Genomic DNA, 20888 nt, shown 5'->3' on the forward strand with positions numbered 1-20888 from the left:
AGACATACTTCCTCTGAACACAGCGGTCACCGGCATGGAGGCATTGAAAAAAGAAACCTTAAACAGAGATTGGTAAATTGGACTTTATTTCAAATCTCAAACATGTGATTATACAAGCTTTACATGTAGTAGCTGAACGCCCTTTGAAAGGCTGCGGTTTTCTAATCCAACCACCCATGATTAAACAGGACATGTGATACATCTTTACAAACAGTAGGTGACATTTTAAAGTACATTTTTAAATGGACTTCGAATGCTGCTGCGGGTAAACAAAACAAAAAACTATTCTAATAAAAGGATGACTGCCACAATCACAAGCAGCAACTCCCAAATAATTATACACGACTAAAAAAAGCAGGACTGTTTAATATATTGGCATATGTTACAAATACCCTAAAACAAAAAGTACCTTAAAGATGCCACTGAAACCCTTATACCAGTGAACATCTGGAAGTAACATCTCTTCCACAATATACAGGCAGGTTGGGATCGTAGTCGGGAAGGTTTGTGCTGCCCAACCAGCGGAGAAGGTCTCCAGATGTTTCTGCTCTCATGTCTGAAGACTGTGGGACCTGTGCTGGGATCAAGAGAAAAATAAAGTTAATATCATATTTATTGTTCTTGATTAGGGCTGGGCAACATATCAATAATGTGATAGGCGACTAAAGATTGTGTTAGATTTTGAATATCCTTAGTGCCTTTTTTGGAATTAAAGGTTGCATTACGGTAAAGTGATGTTGATTTAACCAGACTTCTAGCTGTTCCGATTAATGCTGTCAAAATGATCGCGTTAACGACGGAAATACATTTTTTGAATTAATTCCGTTAAAAATATTTAACGCATGTGCAGGCTGGGGTAGGCTACACCCATACCAAGAAATGGCTTAGCCCCACCATGAAAAATGATGTTAAAGTAAGCAAAATAAAGTCCGCCAACTCGCGCCGAGAATTGCACAGACAGCAGTCAGTCAGATTGATTTCAGTAGCCACTTGTCTGGAAATACCGAAGACCAGAAACGGTTTTGAAAACTTTTGTCACGTAGTGATCGTCTTCTCAATAGAACATCTTTGATAATGTCTTCTGGCCAATCAGAATCAAGATAACGGCGTGGTGTTGTTGCAGGAAGTCCCGACGGAGAATACTTTTGCTGTAGTACAGGGGTGCACATAACTGGTACGCATGCGCGGCAACAATCTGAAATGCGTACCGTCACTTGTGTCACAAAGCGCATTTGCCTACCAACGTACTTGTGAAGGTTTTCCAGAAGGCGGTTAGACAGGGTATATGCAGGAATCATGAAGTCAAATTTAATACCTTTTAAGACCTTTTTTAAGACCCTTTCCATACATTTTAAGACCTCATCGCAACTTCGAGTTCTAACCGGTTACATTGGCGACACACTTTACCTCACATTTACTATATTGATTGAAAGATAGCACAACTAAACAGAGTGCAGACAGACTACTGAAGCCTCCTCTCCACATGAACTTCAACCTCTCTGTGAAGGTCAGGTTTAGTGCAGTATGCTGCTTTGTTGCTTCTGTACTCTGTGCTCTTTCATTCCAGTAGAACTCCTCAGAAACCAGAATTTGACCAATAAACAAAACAATTGACAAAACTTTGAACTATGAAATATATTAAACTTTGGAGAGCTTCAGCGGGGTAATGCCATATAGGAGCTCCCTCACAAATACCCAGGGGTTGAATTGGGCTGGGGCTGTCCGGGGCTAAGCCCGGCACACAGGACGATGCTCTGACGTCATCACCCTCACACATTTGTCATATGTTTACAAAAAACGATATATATGTTAAGACTTTTCTCGTTCTTAATATAGACTATATTTATATGTGTTGACCTTACTTTAAAATAGCAGATCTCTGTGACCGGATATAGTTTGGCTTAGACCCCGGCCCCACGAGGACGCATACAGTAAAACGCATAAGCAAACGCAAAAAAGTCTTCCGTTCACACGCATTCGATTCATTAACGTGTCCGTTCACACTAGACCGCTGGAAATGCTGGAAACGCTGTAGTACATATGCCAGGCCTGTAAGTGGCGCTGCTGCCGCCACAAAATACACCAAAAGCAGCGAAGAAGACTCCGGAGCATGGTTGTCATGGTTGCCCTTCTGTTTATTCTCCGCGGTGGACGGCGTGTTCTCCTGCTGTATATCTCTCAGGTAGTCCACCAGCAGATAACGTGTGCTTGCCTTCTAGTCTACTCTTTTGCCTTTAACCTTCTACTTGATATTGTATGGCTGTAATTTTCCTGCTGCGGGACAAAAACAAGGGGTTTCTGATTGTGATTATAAAGGATACCCTTAAATCGATAAATTCACATTTCTGATTAATATTTATCCAAATTCTTAATGTGTAAATACTTTGAGAAAACCTCAATCAGTGTTCAGGCTTACAAAAACATTGTGAATTTCTTCATATGGACCTACCTTGTTCTAGACCACATATGTCAAACTCAAGGCCTGGGGGCCAAATCCGGCACGTGGTAGAGTTAATTTCGGCCCGCAGGATAATTTCTAATTACCATTAGTTCTGGCCCGCCGGTATATTGCACATATTTTTATTTTGGCCCACTGTGTATTTCAGTTTGACACCCCTGTTATATAGACCATGTTTATTCATGATAAATCAATAATTCTATACAGCAAGAACATTCCAAACACAGCCATACTGCACATACAAAGTACTGAAAACAAAGAAAATGTTAAAATGAAGATTGACAGGTTTACACTAGATGGTAAATTGAAACCGCCATGCAGCCCCGTCAGAGTCACACACAAAATAAAAACTCACCACAGGGTGTCACCAGCGCTGGTTGGGCCCCCGGTTGTACGGCGCTCGCTGACGCATCACTCTCATGGTGCGGTATTTGGACATGATGCTGTAACTTTTTCTGAAAACTGGCCTCTGATTGGGGAAGGGACGTGTCACTAAGCTCTCCTTAAAAAACACAAGAAATTCAAACATCAGTTATAAGAGAAAATAAAGGAATCAATGATGGCATTACATTTTTTTCTAGAACAATCTAGCGATGACTGAAGGCAGTATGCGTACCATGAGCGGTCTTCTAAAATGTCCAGACATTTCAGGGCCCCCCCTCCCTCGACCACCAGTGAATCTGGGTCTCTATGAAACGGATTTAAAAGGCCGAGTTAATACAGTATGTTTATAACCACTTTAATTTATTTTACATCACATAATTTTCCAGTAGTCAAACAAACTTAACTTCATATATCTGCCATAACAAGGCAGCTGACAAACTTCAGTGGATATTCACAATAAATAACCGATTGCTCAGCTTCCATCATTGATGCTAATACACGTCCTCCAAAATATAGTTTTCAATAACCGAGTGTAGATTTTCCTGCTACCACATAGGCTGAATACAAAATGTTTTAAGAACATGATATAGCTTCAAACCTTTGACAGCTCAGTCCATTTAATTTAGTCATATTTGAGCTTTCAAAACACTTTAAATCACTGAAACATCTCAAAGTTGTGACTCAGCACTCACTGTAATGTATATATTTGAGTGACCAAATGTACTGCTATTTACTGCAAATGTTTAGCCCACCTGCATAGGTCCGGGTCCTTGTCTTGGTCCGGGTCCTGGTCTCCTGAAGGGCCTCCCAGATCTGTGGCTGTCGTGCATCATATGAAATGGCCTGCAGAGTATAAGGTAATGTCAGACACAGGATCTCGTCTGCAATGCTTTCATATTTCGACAATTCGAAACCACTGCAGGACCTTTTGAATTAGGACCTTGTTTGAAGACTGAGAAATGTTATGCAATGTACCTGAACGGTCTCTTATCCACAAAGCCTCGTCTTCGGTCTTCAGGCGATGATCTGGAATCATTCGACTTTGAGGCTCGGCTGTTCGGTGAGGCGTCTTGATCTGGACTGCGCTCTACAAAAAAAAGAAAAGATTAAACTGAGATAATGGGAGCTTAAGCTGATTGTTTGATTAAGAGTTAGATATAAGATAATAGGAGTCAACATTCTCTGCCATACTTACCAGAACAAGTAAAATTGAACATGCTAAACTTGCACTTTTAGAGTTATACAAAAATAGAAAATCCTGCTGTTACTTACATTTAAAACTGGTGTTTACTTTTTTTAACAACCACACAATAGTGCTGGACACAACCTTGATTTGGTGTTATACAATTACTGTTGATCGGTAGCAATATATTGGTCCTTTTGTAAAAAAAAATACGTTTTGAAAAACGGTATTTAGCTGTTTTTGTTTGATAATCTTACAAAATACAAATATTGGAATTCACATTAATCCGTTTTGAAATTAAATTTGATATTGGAACATTTTGTATAATAGTTATCGTCCCCTGTATTGTCCCTGCAATACACAAGGAAATGACCAATTACCTTTCTTTGGGCTGCGATCTTTCGTTGGCGAGCCGTCCTTAGAGGAGGAGTCCCAGTGGGACAGAACAACAAGGTCACGTTTCTCTATGGGAGAAGATCTGTGGACAGATCGGTGGAGACTGCGTTAATCTCTCATGTGAGGCTTTTGGCAGAGTAAGAACATATGAAATGTGGCCTGGTAATATTAGCATCACTTCATTCAAGTTATCAGACAGGTTTCAAGTTAATAAGTTAAATCACCCTGTCCAATCTCAGCAGTAATGCATTTTAAACCAGTAATGGACAGCACTGTTTTGCAGGCAGAACATTGATCATAAAGCCACGCATCACATGGGTACTTACAAAAAACATGGAATATCCATGCTCCTTTATTTTTGAACCCTGAATCAATCTGAGCACTCTTCGTTTACTCGGTGATTGTTAGAGCGGGCAAATCTTGGGAGACAACTTTTAGATATGGTCTACGTCACAAAATCATCCATCTCTCAGAAGCACGGCAGGACAATAGCTGGTTTAGTCGGACTGAACTTCAGACTGTTTTGTCATCGGGTATTTTCTTGTTCCTTTAGTTGCCTTGAACTTTTTTTACGACTTTTTGTCTCGAAGACAATCCGTTTTTCCGAGTGACTGACTGACTACATCCAGAGCGATAATTGTGTCTGCTTAGCAGCTTATCTTCTTCTCCAAAGCTGTGCCGTGACTTTAAGAGATGATCCAGCGTTCATCTGCCGGGAAGAAGTCCAGGTTTCATAGCAAACTGGCAAAATGTCTTGCAGTGCCGACAAGTGAGACTTCATTTCCTAATACATCTTCAACTGTTCATAACAATTAGGGCGTCGGACATGACTTCAAATAAGCCAAGCATTAAATAAAAATCGGTTTGGTTTTGCCGTAAAATACAGTAGGGATGCTTGCACTGTCTTCTTCATGTAATAATTTTGAGTAAGGACATGGTGTCGAGAATTGATATTGAACATCTTTTGAATATCATACTGACAATGTCTTCAAATGTTGGTTTGGATTATTGACTCTCTGGGCAGAAGCCTTTGGCTGCATTTGGCTTGTAAATCAGCTACTTGATATTATGATTATTAGTGATGTCATCTGTCAGACTAGTGCAGGAGCGGACCACAGAACATGCTGACCTGTGGGTCCAGGTGCATTCAAAATTAAGATTATATCAAGCTGCTACCAAACTGGTCTTGCTTCTATCCTCAGTAAGGATCAAGCTGGCAACTCTTCATCATGTTTCATCAAAACCAATCGTAGGTCTGAATTTATTTTCCATTTCTCCTGTCGTTCGTAGAGCTTGATGTAGTCTTCTTTTGTCTTCTTCTGGCCTTTGATAATGCTATATAAAGGCCTTTTTCACTGCAGGGCGTTGTAAATGTGATATTAATAGAGGTGACAAAATAGTTGCTTTATGGTCGCTGGTTTGACTTAAACACTCCTTAGGCATCAAGTTATTTCTTCAGCCATGACGTGGCTAATGCTTGGTGAATATCCAATGTGTCCTTCTCATGACTGCAGAGAAGCGAAGAATCCGGTACTTCCTATGGTCTGTGTGACTTTGTCATTTTGCTTCTCTTCGTTCTGCTGAAAGGGAGCGAGGACCATCGTCAGGTGGTGCAGAATCGTGTATGACCTGAATTAGCCAATCCTTTGGGAATTAAATCGACTTTGCACACGTAGGTAGGAATCCTAAATATGGTAATTGCCGTGCTTCATCAATAAAAAGAAGATCAATTGTTTAGTCTTCACTTCATTCTGGGTAATTTGATGTGCATAAAAATAGTTTCAGGCATATCAATACGAGTAATGTGATCAGTAAAAATTATTCACTTTGACGTGTAACTTTAACGGTGGCTAGTTGTGCCCTTCAACAGAAATTCCTCTTTGATTTCTGGATTTTGCCGTCACCGGTATTTAATCATCCATCTTCAAATTCTTCTCTGATTATATTCGAAGTCAAAACAAGTGTAACAACTTGGAGCAGCTTGTTTGACGAAATCCCATGATCAAAAATGCCAATTGACTTTCTTCTGTTTAAGTTCTTGCGTAAACAGCCACCAAACTCATCCGATGCATCTCTTTTCCTGCGGTCCACGACTGGCCGACATAGTGCCAAATAATCTGAAGGGCAGCATGGCAATTTCAGTTTAGTTGATGTTAAGTGCGGTCCTTTTCATATCCTTATGTTCCATACACTGAAATACTGTTACTGTTGTAGCGTCAGCGTCAATGCGTTTGTTGTGTTATGAGGAGCAGGGGTCTCCACAACATGCTGGAAGAGCTATTCTTTGGAGCGTAACGCTGACAGACCGAGGAATCCTTCAACAGCTCAGATCAACCAATCTTTGCCACACTCCTCATCAAGGCCAATAAACATTTGTCAGGGGTTAAACAGGTTGGCTTTATCGATACAGTACGTAACTTAGCACTTTCTCTTCAGCCCACTTCATTGGAAGATATTGAAACACAGGCAGCACGCAGACAGGGAGGCATTTGAAAACCGTTGCTGTTTTTTCATCAACTGAATCAGTGTTGCACATTTAGCTCATCTCCTTTTTCCACATAGAGACATTCTTTCTTGACCTCTTAATCATCATCAAGCCCCTGCGAACAGTGCTAGAAGAAAAATACCGTACCTGTGTGTGTTCAAGGGCCGGCGTGACTCCACCTGTTCTTTTTCTGTATCAGAGTCTCTTGAAGACTTGCTGGCATCGCTATCTTCTCTGGGGGGTGACTGTTGTGGTTTTCCCCTCCTTTGTTCCAGCGTTTCATTTGACTGGAAACGCTTTTTTCTGATAGCAAGAACAGAGCTGAAGTTTTCCTGTGAGGAAGAATCGCCTAGACGAGGCCTTGGTTTCACAGATGGGGGGATTCTGAGCCTCATGAGAGACTCTGCTTTGACTTGTCTGCTCTTAACCAGGAAACTTCTATCCCTAAGTGACAGAGGTCTACCACCAAAGGGCCTGGGAATACTCAGCAGCTGAGGCCTCTCTCTCCTTGGGTGTTTGGGATGGCCATGCTCCAGTGCAGGGTCTTCGGAGGGCATGCTGATGTCTTCTATCCCCCTCTTGCGGGGTCCTGCCACTTGCCTCTCCTGAGGGTTCCTGTGGTAGGAGGATGACGGTCCTCCTTTCCATGAAGGGGATCTGAAAGGGGGCGGATGAGGGGTCTCCTGTGCCCGCTCTCTACTGTGGGATCTGCTGCCCTGCCTCTCCACTGGACCGCGCTGCCGCCTGGAGTCTTGCTCTGATGACCACCTGCACATCCATCAAACAATAGAGAAATCGTTACAATGATAGATCCATTTCCATATTAAGTGGGAGGTGTATCTTTTAACTTTTATCTTAAAGCAGCACCCTCGTTATGATAGAATGAAACAGGTAGGAGAAGTATATTTTCAAAGAGCAATTACAGATGTAACACTCCTCTCAATGGCAGGTGAAACTCAATTAACACCAGACCCCAATTAACAGACCCCTGTAATAATTATGAGTTGGGGCAGAGTAGAGGTAATCACTATGATGCCCAGAGACTGGGAGGACTGGGCCATCTTCAGGCCTCCTTTTTAATATTTTTACCCAGCTGGGGTTGCTGTTTCGCTCCTGTACCTCTCTGGACATGGGCCTCTCCTATGCATCTCTCTGGGGTTCCTCTGTGACCCAGAGGGTGCGTGCTCTCCATTGTGTGGATGAGAAAAAGCTCCTGGCTCGTTCCAGCGCTTCATGCCAGGACCCGAGTGCTCATGGGGCCTTTCTCTGGGATTGAAATTCCCACGAGGGTCTCGATTCCGCTGCTCTTGATGCTGAAAACCTGCCTGCCTTCTGTGGCCCCTGAATGACCCCTGGTGGGCAAACGCAGAGCCAGGCCTCCTGTCAGCTGGGTGGTTGCGAAAATGTCTCGGGGAGGGTGACCTGTGACCTGAGGGGTGGCCATGAAAAGGTGGACCCCTTTGACTCGGGGATCCCTGAGAAGGACTGCGAGAAGATGTCTGATGCTGGGCATGGGGGGAGCGGTTTGGCCTTGATGGAGAAGGCCTTCTCTGGCCATGATGTTGATCCATTTTGGGAGGGTATGATTGAAAGGAATCCTGATTTTGGGACCTCCAGTTGTTGAAACGTGGCTCCCTTTGCTCTCCCATCAGGGGGACTCTTCTGACAACGGGGGGTCGTCCTCTACCCCTGGAATCTTTCCAGTGAAAAGGGGCCTTAGCCTGGTAGGGCTGGACATCCCTCCGACTTTTGGAGTTAGGGTTGTAATTCCCTTCACTGGTTCCAATGCCATGGCCATCTCCGTATGGTCTGCTAGGATACAAGAAAAACAGAAATGTGTAAAGTTAAATAATACTTTAAAAAAAATAGGGTCGGTATCTAGCTTAAATCTCTAAAAGTAAAATTACAAAATATGTAACAGTCACTGACTTAAAGGTCAAGTATCTTCATGCACCTTGACATAATCAAAAACTCATTACCTTGGCTTCAGGCGTGGTGGTCCAAAATGTGGTCGAACCATTTTTGGAAGTGAGCTAATAATCTATAGACAAGGAAAGAATATTGAGTTTTGACAGCCTAAAAAAAATATATAATGCAACAATCTTTCACCAGAATACAAAGCTGAAACAAGAACCTTGTAGTATCAAGCTGAGCCAGCTGAACATATGTTAGATAATTTAATAAATGTTTAACGAATGTTCAAATTGATTCAACTGATAAAGTGCAAGGTGAACCCGAACGAAAAGCAAAGAGGAAATGGGTAAAGTCTTGGGAGGCGAAACATTCTGCTCCGTTGTCCATTCACTCTCCAACCTCTCAAAACATTTGCTACTGTCACATAAAATCAGAGTACATTAATGTACAGTCTTCAAGCCCGTGTTGTTAAACGTGTTTTTCAATTTTTTGTTCAGTACTAAAAGGTCGAAGTCCCACAATTAATTTTAATATTCATTTGACATGTTAACTATATCATAAAGCGCTTCATGGGAGTAATTGCGGGATGATTCAATTGTTCCCTTATGCAACATGAAAGTATCACGATATGTATCGGTCGAGTATCGGTATTAGGGATGTCCCGATCACCTTTTTTTGCTCCCGATCATTTGATTTTGACAATCTGCTGATACCGATTTTTCCCGATCCGATCTTTATGCAATGCATTAAGAAAAAAAAAAGGAAAAAGCATTCAAGTTGTCCCTTAAGGTTATTTTTTTTATCTAAATGACAGTACCCAACTATCCATTCTGTCCAACATGGATATCGCTTCTTTTTTTCACAGCAGCATTGGATCAGTTCAGTTGTGCAGCATTGGATCAAAACAAAATAACGCTTATCAGTGGTCCACCACAAAATAACTAGCGTTTTGCCAGTACTGTGGTATTAGTGGTTTAGGAAGAGGGGAGTTTTTCACAAATCCAGCGCTCCCTAACTCATGCCTGGCTGTGACGTAAATGGTGTGCGGCCGTGAAGCCAGGACAGTAAACAAACATGTCGTCAGTAGTATGGGACTATTTCAAAGTTAGATAGTTCGCTTGCTATTTGTATTAACAAATGCAGAAGTTCCACGAGGAGGGAAAAAGGCAACGAGCTATAATACTTCGAACCTGATTAGTCACCTGAAACATCGCCACGATGGTGTGTTAAAAGCGTACGAAGACGCCTGCGCTGCTAAACTAGTGGCGAATCCAAAGCCAGCTGCAAAGGCATCGGGGCTTTTACCTATCGACGAAGCTTTTGAAAAAGGCAAGAAGTTTGCCAGAGACGACCCCAGGGTTAGTTTTGTTCATAGTAGTAATGCTCATGTAATTTGCTCACTACTAGTCTTTTTTTTACCACCAGGTGTGCAAAAACTACAGGTACATTTAATATATATATATATTATATTATTATCGGTTATCGGTCTTGAGAAGCAGGAAGTTATCGGTATCGGTTTCAAAAAACCAATATCGTGCATCCCTAAAAATAACCATGTAAACAAATTGAGTGCAGATAGTGCAGTAACAAAACAAAAATAACTCTACTGGAAAGAGGTAGCTTGACTAGCTTTACAAGTTCACATTCAGTCACAAATAATAATAATAATAATGATAATGGGTTCCATTTATAAAGCACTTCATATTTGATTTCAAATCCCGAAGTGCTACAAGTAGTGAGCATGAACAGTATAAATAAACATTAGACAATTCTACCAATTCTACACATGGTAGAATTAATAAAAAGCAATAAAAAATAAAAAAATAAAAATAAAAGGGTGATAAAAAGGTCTAGGCAAAGGCTCTTTTGAAGAGATGGGTTTTGAGGCCTTTTTTAAAAGCCTCCACGGTCTGTGGTGCTCTCATTTGGTCGGGGAGAGCATTCCACAGACTGGGAGCAGCCGAGCAGCAATACAATAAAATAAAAATGTGGCTTAGTGCAGAATTCTAGCCTTAAGACTAACTAGTCTAGTAATAATGCAATGAACAACAGCAGCTTAACATAACATGAATAAACAAAGTATTATATTTCCATCCTACTGGAGTAACACAATTCAATAGTAATCAGCAGCGAACCACTTCAACACGTGTGTTTCGGTGTATTCACGGCATTCATTTTGTTATTCGACAGTATTGTTGTTTTATAGTTATTTGTTAATGTAACCCAATTTGTGTTCTTTGAAATTGAAAAAGATATCGCATTGTGTTTGTTACTTTCGTTGAAGTTGTATATGTCTTAAGTGTAATTTGGCTTGGCTTCCTATTTGTGGACATGCTTTTATTTTGAAGGAGAGGTAGCGCTGTTGACAGGAAGTTGTTGCTGCTTTGGAAACAACGTGACGGAGATTAACGGAGAAAAGTAATATCTACATATAAAGACGGAGAAAGTAAACGATAACGTTTATGGTTAAGTGTCAGCACCCCCCGAAGAGGCACAAGCTCTTACGTTGATATTGGAGATTTCAATAAATTCAATTTTTTTTTTTTTAAACGGGGGGAAAAAATGAAAAAACAAACAAAAAGTATTTCCGAATAACGAAATTGAAACCTGAATAGTACTCCAACGAACGAATATTCGGGTACAGCCCTAGTGTACTCGCCGTGTTGTTGTTGGTGTTTGTTTCTCAGGTGGCGTATTAGATTGGTCGTGTTGAACGTAGCTCTGTTCTTTCCACCACGCGGAACCTCCTTCTTGCAAACATTGCATCTGGCTGTTACACTGCCTTCGCTTTCAATTTTATAATACTTCCAAACTCCTGATATTTTCTCTGTCCCGACTCCCGAGTCACCAGCTGAACGTAGCCTCTCGTTAGCTTACTGCTACTATTAGACACTGCGCCCTGCCCACTTGCCAGATTTGAGAGAAATAAGCAACCAGGTCTGAAAACAAGCCCAAAAGAAGCAACACATACATGATGTTGTGTAATTTTAAACCAAAACTAAGGCCTCAGGATGACTTTAAGACGTGAACATGGTCATTTTTGTTTTGTAACATTAAATAAAAATAATCGTAAAAAAATTATTAAAAAAGATTCCCGATCTTTTTCTCCCGATTCCGATCTTTTAAAAATCACGAGATCGGCTCCGATCCCCGATCACGTGATCGGATCATCTCTAAAATCGGTATCGTTCAGTGGTATTGGTATCGTAAAAAAAGTCAACGATATGCATCCCTAATTGTCAATGTTTAAATTATGTTGAATAATACGTTACACTAAAATGTACTATGTACTAAATGTACTATGTGTCATTTTGTTAAGGCTACATATTAAATACAATAATATTTAGATTTAAGCAGAATAAACGTATTCTAACTGCATTTATATTGCACTTAATCATATAAACCAGGGGTGGGGAACCTCCGGCCCCCGGGCTGTATACGGCCCGCGAGACCATTTGGTACGGCCCTCGAGGTAATTCATAAACACACGCAAAAAAGAAAAAAATTTAGACCGCAAAAAAATTAAACAAGCGAGTGCCTGTTTTTCCTGGCCAAGGTGAGGGTCCTTGAACACAACACGAGCCTAACGTGTTATATGTCTCGTCTGACAGGGGTGTTGTGCTGACGGAGAGCACCAGAACACTGCTCCGGCACTTCCAAAAATTGCAGTAGCCTACCCATAAGGAGCCGTACACATGCCGCAGTTTTTGCGTGTCTGTGTCTTTAGTTGTAAGCCCAGTGGCGATCTGTTCATGACTGTCATACTGATCATACAGTCAATAACTTTGTTGTTATTAGCATCTGGTTAGCTAGCTAGGCTAACGAATATAAGAAGCTTTTTCTCCAACCAGTGAGGTAAAGGCACATCTTTATATGATCATTATTATAAAAAAATAAGATAATAAAGTAAACAGGTATAAAATACTATATGACAGTAAAAATAATACAGTTTGAAAGGAGAGTGATTTGTAAAATGTCCATAAAGAAAAAGTAAATCTGTTTACAGTTCTGTTTCATATGGGTGTTGAGAGATGTATCCATAGAGCTCCTAATTTTGCTCTCAAAGTGCACCAGATTGATGCTTTTAACTTCAACATTTAAAAATAAAAACCTTCCCGGGGGAGCATACCCCCCGAACCCCCCTAGAGGAGGTTAGGTCCCCCCTCCCACTTAAATCATGTCCACATGGATAGAAAACTAAATACATTTGCACACATCTTGTGTCCATATCTTTCTGTTTTGGTGTTCATGCCACAACCGTGCACGTGCATGCATCATCATGGTAAGATATCTGGATTAAGAGGTTGCTTTTTCTTTGCACAGCATGAAAGAAAGGCCAAATTAATGGGCTGTGATTTTAGTTTTTTTAAGCAGAGGTCAATAATTTGTACGGCCCTCGGAGGATGTTGAAAAAATTGAAATGGCCCTTGAGAGAAAAAAGGTTCCCCACCCCTGATCTAAACAAAGGTTCAAAGGGCTTTCTAACGGTTTAACATTGCGAGATTCAACCTACAGAAATATGTAAACCATTAATCAGAGATAAAAGGCCAGTCACTTAACCTAATCAATATGATCACTGATAAATCACACTGTACTCCATCTGTCTTCTTTCAACGAGACACGGTTTAATGTTTTTTTGTAATATATATAAATTCACATCAACTAAATTGTTCTAAATCCAAAAGCTACCCATCTATGATGCTGAAATGTGCCAATATGCACGATGAGTACTTTTACTTTCTAATATGTTGTTCTACTTTTACTTGAGTAACATTTGCAATGCAGGACTTTTACCTGTAACAGAGTATTCCTGCACTCTGGTATTTCTACAAGATCCGAGTACTTCTTTCAACTCTGATTATCAGACGAAAGATCAAATTGGAAACTGTACGACCTCGTTTAAAACGATTGTACCGTTACAAGTACATATTCCACACAATGACTGATAAAACGAAAGACTGCTTATTGAAAACAGCTTCAGGTTTAGGGTGAAGATCTGTATATGGTCGCCGTGTTTCTGTTTCAACCCCCTTAGGTCCTGGTAATTGCTATGGGCAGGTCGAATTACCATTTTTGGTATTTGTGGCTGGTCGTAAAAAAAAAAACGGCCCAGTCAATTCGTTATTTTTCTGGATATTAAAACCCCCTTCACTGTAGCAGTATGCTAAGGAGTATCGTTAGTAAGTAATGTTACCCAATTGTTTAAGGATGCTCTTAAGAAACAAGAAGATATGTGGTTCGAAATAACGCGTACAGCCTTATCTTGTTGCGAAGCCTGCTGCTAAGGCTAGTTAGCTTAGCCTGTGTGTTTTGCTACTCCGTCAGCCCGCTGGTTAGTCATTTCAACATTTTAGTGCTAGGCTGGACATAATTGTTCACCATACGTTACCTTTAACTGCCAATACGTGTAATTCTGAAGTTTAGCAAGACACTCACCAAAGACAGACCGTGGATTAGATGAACTATCCGTGCTTCTGCGACACAGTTGAGCTGCTCTTCTTCGTCGCTCCGCCCATCACCTATGTGTGTGCGCGTCAAACTGAAGCGCCACCTTCTGACTCGGAGTGGGTACTGCATATTTACAAAGACTGACACTCCAGTGTATGCGCCTTTACCTCTTATTTGATCTCTTCACTTTTTTATAATAATACTACAACAAAGAGAAGTTACAACCACAATGAATTGTATTTCCACAACAAACACGTTCTGTTATCCTGGGCATTGATTATAAACACACACACACACACACGTTTTATTTGGAAATATAAAATATAACACATCATATAGTAAGTAGGGCCGGGACTCGATTAAAAAAATTAATCTAATTAATTAGAGGCTTTGTAATTAATTAATCGCATTTTTAATCACATATAAATATTTGACCTGAGAACAGTGAGAAGCAATTTTTTTCACATGGATTTTAGTATACCATTAGGTGCATTCACACCGCAGTACTTTTCCCACAAAGGTTCATGAGAATTTAGTTCATGAGAACCTGGGGGAGGATTAGGCAAATGAAGCCGCTGACGTCACTTCTTCTTCTTCTGCTTTGGGTTTACTGGGTAGGCCGCAAACCACTTCACGGCGTATACTGCCGCCCAAAGTCCCCGGCCGGAAGTCCCCGGAGTTGGGGACTGGCTTCAGTAGAAGCTGCTGGGAGTCCCAGCAGCCTTCCGAGTAAATCGCCAGAACGCCGACACCTCCTCATCTCCACCGCTCCCATGTTTTATTTTGTGTTGCCATAAGTTAGTCTCTCTGCGTTTCTGCGCTGGGCTAATGCTAATAATGCTAATGCGAGGATAATAAAATGGCGGCTTCACAAACTTTTTGGGAGTTTTACGGGGCGTGGTTTGCAATCCGCCCAGCCAATCAGAAATATAGCTCTTTTCTCACAAGAGAGCCGTACGAAAGTCCCTGCTCTCTAGCAGCTCTCTGCTCTCTAGCAGGGACTTTCGTGGGGGTAAAAAGGTTCTCATTAACTAATTTTAGTACCGGCTCTTTTTGGTGTGAACGCGATAAAAGAGGCTAACGTCCACGCTAGCTTCCACGCTAGCTGCTATATGTTTTGTATTGAGGTGATACTTGAGGCTTGATGTGCGGCGGTGATATGCGAATTCCTTTTTGCATAATTTGCACACAACCGTGCTCTTATCGACGCTTCCATCCGTCCGTTTTTTAAAACAACATTTCCCACTGTTGTTCACTGTGGTTTGTTGTTGTCTGAAGTCATGAACGTTAGTTGGTGCTCCAGTATAATCGGTACGCCTGCAACTCATCCAGTGAGAAACGTTCCGCGGTGCAAAAATAAGTGCGATTAAAATGCCTTAATTTTTTTAACGCGTTAATTTTTGTGTAATTAATTAATCTTAATTAACGCGTTAAAGTCCCGGCCCTAATAGTAAGTTAAAAATCCTCTTTATTTAGTCAGGTTTTCAACAGCAAAGGTTTCTTGTTAACAGGGTTGCCATTTGGACTTACCAATGCCCCTACTGTTTTCCAGGCGTTGGTGAACGGCGTACTCCAGGACATGTTGGATCGGCATGTTTTTGTTTATTTGGACGATATTTAATCCTACGAGTACCAGACCCCGCTAGATAGTTGGTGGTGGAGGTGGGTTTCACCCAGTTTAGCTTTTGTCGCCCGGGCTCCCGCAATGTGAAGACAGACGCCCTGCAGTTCGGGGGGAGGAGACACTCGCAGTATCCTGGACACTATTCTGCCTGCTCTTTGAGTGATCGCCGCCCTCGCTTGGGAGATTGACGAGAGGGTTAAAAACGCTCTGGTGGACCAGCCCGGTCCTAGTTCCTGTCCTCCCAACCGGTTGTGTGTACCTCAGGTCTTGAGGCCCGAGGTGCTTCAGTGGGCTCACAGTTCCAGACTTTTCTGCCACCCTGGGATTCAACGTACCCGAGGGGTGGTCCTGCAACGGTTCTGGTCGGCCACGCTGGAAGCTGACACCCGGGAGTTTGTGAACGCCTGTCCTGTGTGCAATCAGCACAGACCCTCTCACAAAGCGCCTGCTGGCCTCCTTCATCCGTTACCAGTCCCACGTCGCCCCAGTCCCAGTCACAAAGTCCATATTTCCCGAGAGACAGCAAGCGCATTTCGTGGCATCTGCAGGCAGTGGCAAGTCCTTCCGGCATATGCCACAGAGGCCGCTACTCTGTGGTAGCTGTGGCAAGTCCTTCCGGCATATGCCACAAATTGCCGAGGCATCTGCCGCTGCTCAACGGGAGTTGCCACAAGATGCCAGAGTAAGAGAAGGTTTACGGTAGCTGCCACTCGCCTTCCGTGGCAAATGCTGCTATTTAAACCCGTATTTATCGTGTAAAATGTCGCTGTTTAGGCATGACTTTATCGAACTGATCTCTACACAGGACTGATGATCTGTACACAGGACTGATGGTCCGATCTCTATTTTTTTAAACATTATAATTTCTATTCAATTTTACTTGGAGCATGGTTTGCTAAAATAAACAAACGTGCTATATTGATGATGAAATATTGGCGAGTGAGGGTTGCAACGCCCTTGGCAATTTTTGCTTCTCGAGGGGAGTTTCCACTGCTTGCTACGATAAACCAGGTGTATGAAAGACAAATAATTAACAAATACATATCTGTATTGACACAGCAACGTGTACACTGGTGTTATTAGACTTGGCTACAGACTTAGGGCAGCTGTAACTGATTGCAGTTGCCACTGCTAGTGAGATGCTAAGGTTTATTTTATAAATTAGGCAAAGGACTTATATTTGCCCCATGCCTTCAGCAGCAGCAGGCCATTCACTTTGATTTGATCCAGTAATGAAATGTCATCATTTCGACAATAAAGAAATGCTACATAAACATTATCTTGCACGTTTTATCGCACCATCTCCGTTTCTAACTTTCAATATATTTAAAAAGAGATCTCTCTCTCATCTGCATGCGGGGGTGGGGCCTCACATACATGCTGCTGCGCTGTGCACACAGTTATGCCGGTAATGAATATTGGGATACATTTTGTGAGGAAACTTTTCCACCAATAATTCCAATAAGTATTCCAAAATGTATTCACTTCAGGTTTACGAAAGTAACTCTATTCGGATTAGTTGTTTTTCAAATGTAACGCGAGCTGAATACAGTTAGGCTACTTGGTTTTTGTATTCTGATTACGTAACGCCGTTACATGTATTCAGTTACAACCCAACCCTGTGCACAGATCATCAGTCCTGTGTACAGATCAGTTCGATAAAGTCATGCCAAAACAGCGACATTTTACACGATAAATACGGGTTTAAATAGCAGCATTTGCCACGGAAGGCGAGTGGCAGCTACCGTAAACCTTCTCTTACTCTGGCATCTTGTGGCAACTCCCGTTGAGCAGCGGCAGATGCCTCGGCAAGTTGTGGCATCTGTGGCATATGCCGGAAGTACTTGCCACAGCTACCACAGAGTAGCGGCCTCTGTGGCATATGCCGGAAGTACTTGCCACAGCTACCACACAGAGTAGTGGCCTCTGTGGCATATGCCGGAAGGACTTGCCACTGCCTGCAGATGCCACGAAATGAGCCAGGCCCTACTGTATTTCCCTGGACTTTGTGACCGGTCTACCACCGTCCCACGGACATACTGCCATTTTGACGGTGGTAGACCGGTTTAGTAAGATGGCTCATTTCATACCCCTGCCTAAGATCCCGTCAGCTAAGGAGACGGCTGAGCGAATTCTTCTTCACATTTCGCCTCCACGGAATGGCGACCGATGTGGTTTCCGACCGGGGCCCCAGTTCACTTCTTTGTTTTGGAGAGAGTTTTGTGAACTGATCAGGGCGACGGTGAGTCTCACATCCGGTTTCCACCCACAGGCCAACGGCCAGACCAAACTCCTGTGGATGGAGTACGCCCACAACACCCTGATCAGTTCCGCCACCGGCCTTTCCCCTTTCCAGTGTGCCTACGAGTTTCAGCCCCCATTGTTCTCTACATTGTCCGTCTGTCCAGGCATTCATCAGGCGCTGTCATAAGACCTGGTAGCAGGCACGTACGACCCTGCTTCAGTCTGCTAACCGGTACGCCGCGTCGGCGAACCGCCGCCGCACTTTCTCTGGTCTCCCGTGTGTTGCAGTGTGGTTCTCAGCTCATTCGTGACAGCAGTAAACTGATGCGATGCAAAGATGTGTTGAATCAAAATCGTCGTTTAGAGAAAGTAAACCCGGAGAACATTAACTTCCTGTTTGGTTTGACCGCCACAGGAAAAGGCACTTCAAGAAAACTCCAGATTTTGATAACTTTTCATCCTCAAAGCCATCTCCTGATTTTTCCGTTTGGTCAGGTGTGTCAAACTGAATTTCCACATTAGTATAATGGTTGCCCTCAAAGGCCAGTTGTAAGTTTAAGACTATACATATCCATATATAGATATAATATATATCAAATGTTTTATATGACATAACTGCCTCTGCATACATTAATTAATAACTATCTCGAAAAGTAGGAATCTAGGGAAAATATTGTCAACAATAATTGTGTGTGTAGTAGGGCTGAACGATTAATCGATTTTAAATTAAAATCGCGATTTTAAATTGAAATCGCGATTTTAAATGATGCGATTATCAAATTGCAGAGCCTGCGATTTAAAAAAAAACGTTTTCTTTTTAAAAAAAAATGTTTTCTTCTTGTGTGTCAGTCATCCACACAAATCAGAAGTGCTGTGCTTCACATGTACCAGCCATTGTTAACCAATCAGAAGTGGCCCATGATAGAAGACAGATTGATCCAATCACCTGCCAAGTATTTTTGCAAATGGCTTCCAATGGAGCTTTCCTAGATGGTTTGGTGAAACAAAGGTGACAGACAGACTGGCCTTTGAGGGTTTGGTGAAACAAACCATCTGAGTCAGGTTAGTAATGCTCCATCACATGTTTTACATCTATTACAGGGTGAATCTTAAACTGAAGCTTGACTTTAATGCCCCGGCCACATGAGGAAGAAAACGGCCGTTTGCGTTACTGTTTAGTGTCATATAGACCATTCGGCCATACGAGGACGACCGCATACGGCACTAAACGACTGAGGAAACGATAACGGGTCCCAATGTGGATAGAACGGCATACGCAACGCTCTGGGGGGTCAAACGGCTCCGTGTGTGCGCCCTATACGAACATTTTCTGATAGTGATTGCGCAATAGCACCTCTCCCCACCTCTGCTGCTCACCTCCGCTTACCCCGCGCCATTGTTGATGTGTTTCGCCACCAACAACAACAACAACAATGGCGGATCGCAGAGTTGCTATCGTGCTCCGGACGCTACTGACCATGCTACAGTTATTTGTGCAACATCTACAGCAGACTTACACATCCGGGGGGATCTTACTCGCTGCTTTTGTGGATATGTACTGCAGCTTCAGCGATCATTTTCTGATAATGATTGCGCAATAGCCCCGCCTCTCCCCACCTCTGCTGCTCACCCCCGCGTTAAAGTAAACTGCACACTGAATTCAGATTATTTATCTTTCTCTCGATATGGACATACACGCGAGCGAAGTCTAATCTGACAGGACGGAGACACCTCTCAAACTACCTAAACTAGTTATAAATATGTTTATTTGTACTGTCGGCCGGGTCACTCATTACTGGATCAGCTGCTGCATGAGACAGACACTAGGCTTGTTTGAGACAAGCAAGACCTGCGCAGACCTGCGCAGTTGCGATCAACGTCTTGCTAGTGCGTTGCATGATGGTTAGTCATTTTGTCCGACTTGCTCTGGAGGCCCGCCCACATGAGACTCTGAAATTTCGCGGGACAAAGACGCCCGCAGCCTTGAGAGCGAGGCGAGGCGAGTTGGCGCAGTTGCTCTCCACGGGCTGCGGAAGCGAAATGCTTGATGGGAAACGGCTCGCTGGTATCTCGAGCTGAGCGCTCATTGGTGGTTTTTACCACGTGCTGCTGATGAAACTCTCCAATTGGCTGGCAAAAGTTTGTTGTTGTTTTGTATCAGTTTTACGTCGCCACATCCATTCCCATTTTTCATCATTGTTCCACAATGTTTATCATCATGAAATTAATATCTATATATTTTATACTATACTGCTTACCGTTTTCATACTTTATATATCTTAGCATATTCATACACACTGTTCATACTGCTCACAGGCTGATATCTAGTGTATTCATACCCCTCACTGTTTATTCATCGTTCAATTCATTCTATATTTTATTCTGTAGATTGTGTACATTACTTTTCAACTTTACTGCTGTTGCACCTGGTTAGAAGCTAAACTGTATTTCGTTGTCTCAGTACCTGTAATATGTGCAATAACAATAAAGTTGAATCTAATCTTGAGCAGGAACAAATGTATTTACTTAGTACATATCTGACATTAACGATTAAACACATGTGTGCATTCTTTATAAATGCAAACCGAGTCAAGCCGACTCCGGAGGTGGCGGTATGCACATTAAAGTTGTTTGCAATCCGCCAAAAAACGGAGAGAAGAAGAAGAAGAAGAAGAAGAAGAAGAAGAAGAAGAAGAAGAAGAAGAAGAAGAAGAAGAAGAAGAAGAAGAAGACGAAGCCGACTCCGAGCTGT

General features: G+C 42.3%; 1 protein-coding gene across 8 annotated transcripts; it reads right to left on the reverse strand.

Annotated features, from left to right (window-relative positions):
- Nucleotides 1-69: 69 nt before the first annotated feature.
- si:ch211-114c12.2 (uncharacterized protein LOC336578 homolog) lies at nt 70-16342 on the reverse strand. Of its 8 annotated transcripts, none has more exons than XM_034200468.1 (10): nt 15799-16342; nt 8886-8947; nt 7996-8715; nt 7054-7674; nt 4406-4503; nt 3818-3929; nt 3595-3685; nt 3075-3146; nt 2814-2960; nt 70-577 (listed from the first exon to the last, which is right to left on the reverse strand). In XM_034200468.1, the coding sequence occupies exons 1-9, from the start codon at nt 15847-15849 to the stop codon at nt 2823-2825; spliced, it is 1965 nt and encodes a 654-aa protein (XP_034056359.1). In that variant the 5' UTR covers nt 15850-16342; the 3' UTR covers nt 70-577; nt 2814-2822. The 8 variants fall into 8 exon arrangements, with proteins under 8 accessions (XP_034056359.1, XP_034056350.1, XP_034056314.1 ...); XM_034200459.1 differs by having other exon boundaries at nt 7996-8718; nt 15799-16337; XM_034200423.1 differs by lacking the exon at nt 15799-16342 and adding an exon at nt 14257-14421.
- Nucleotides 16343-20888: the final 4546 nt, after the last annotated feature.

This window comes from Gymnodraco acuticeps, unplaced genomic scaffold (genome assembly GCF_902827175.1).
Source record: "Gymnodraco acuticeps unplaced genomic scaffold, fGymAcu1.1, whole genome shotgun sequence".
In the NCBI taxonomy this organism is placed as follows: Eukaryota; Metazoa; Chordata; class Actinopteri; order Perciformes; family Bathydraconidae; genus Gymnodraco; species Gymnodraco acuticeps.

What these genes read in the sequence shown, in the direction of transcription:
- si:ch211-114c12.2 (XM_034200415.1), bottom strand. Translation starts at nt 14,397, where the DNA reads ATGCAGTACCCACTCCGAGTCAGAAGGTGGCGCTTCAGTTTGACGCGC. An exon ending in GTGGATAAGAGACCGTTCAG is followed by an intron (nt 3,686 to 3,817) that starts GTACATTGCATA and finishes TATACTCTGCAG; the next exon opens with GCCATTTCATATGATGCACG. An exon ending in AAGGACCCGGACCTATGCAG is followed by an intron (nt 3,147 to 3,594) that starts GTGGGCTAAACA and finishes TCCGTTTCATAG; the next exon opens with AGACCCAGATTCACTGGTGG.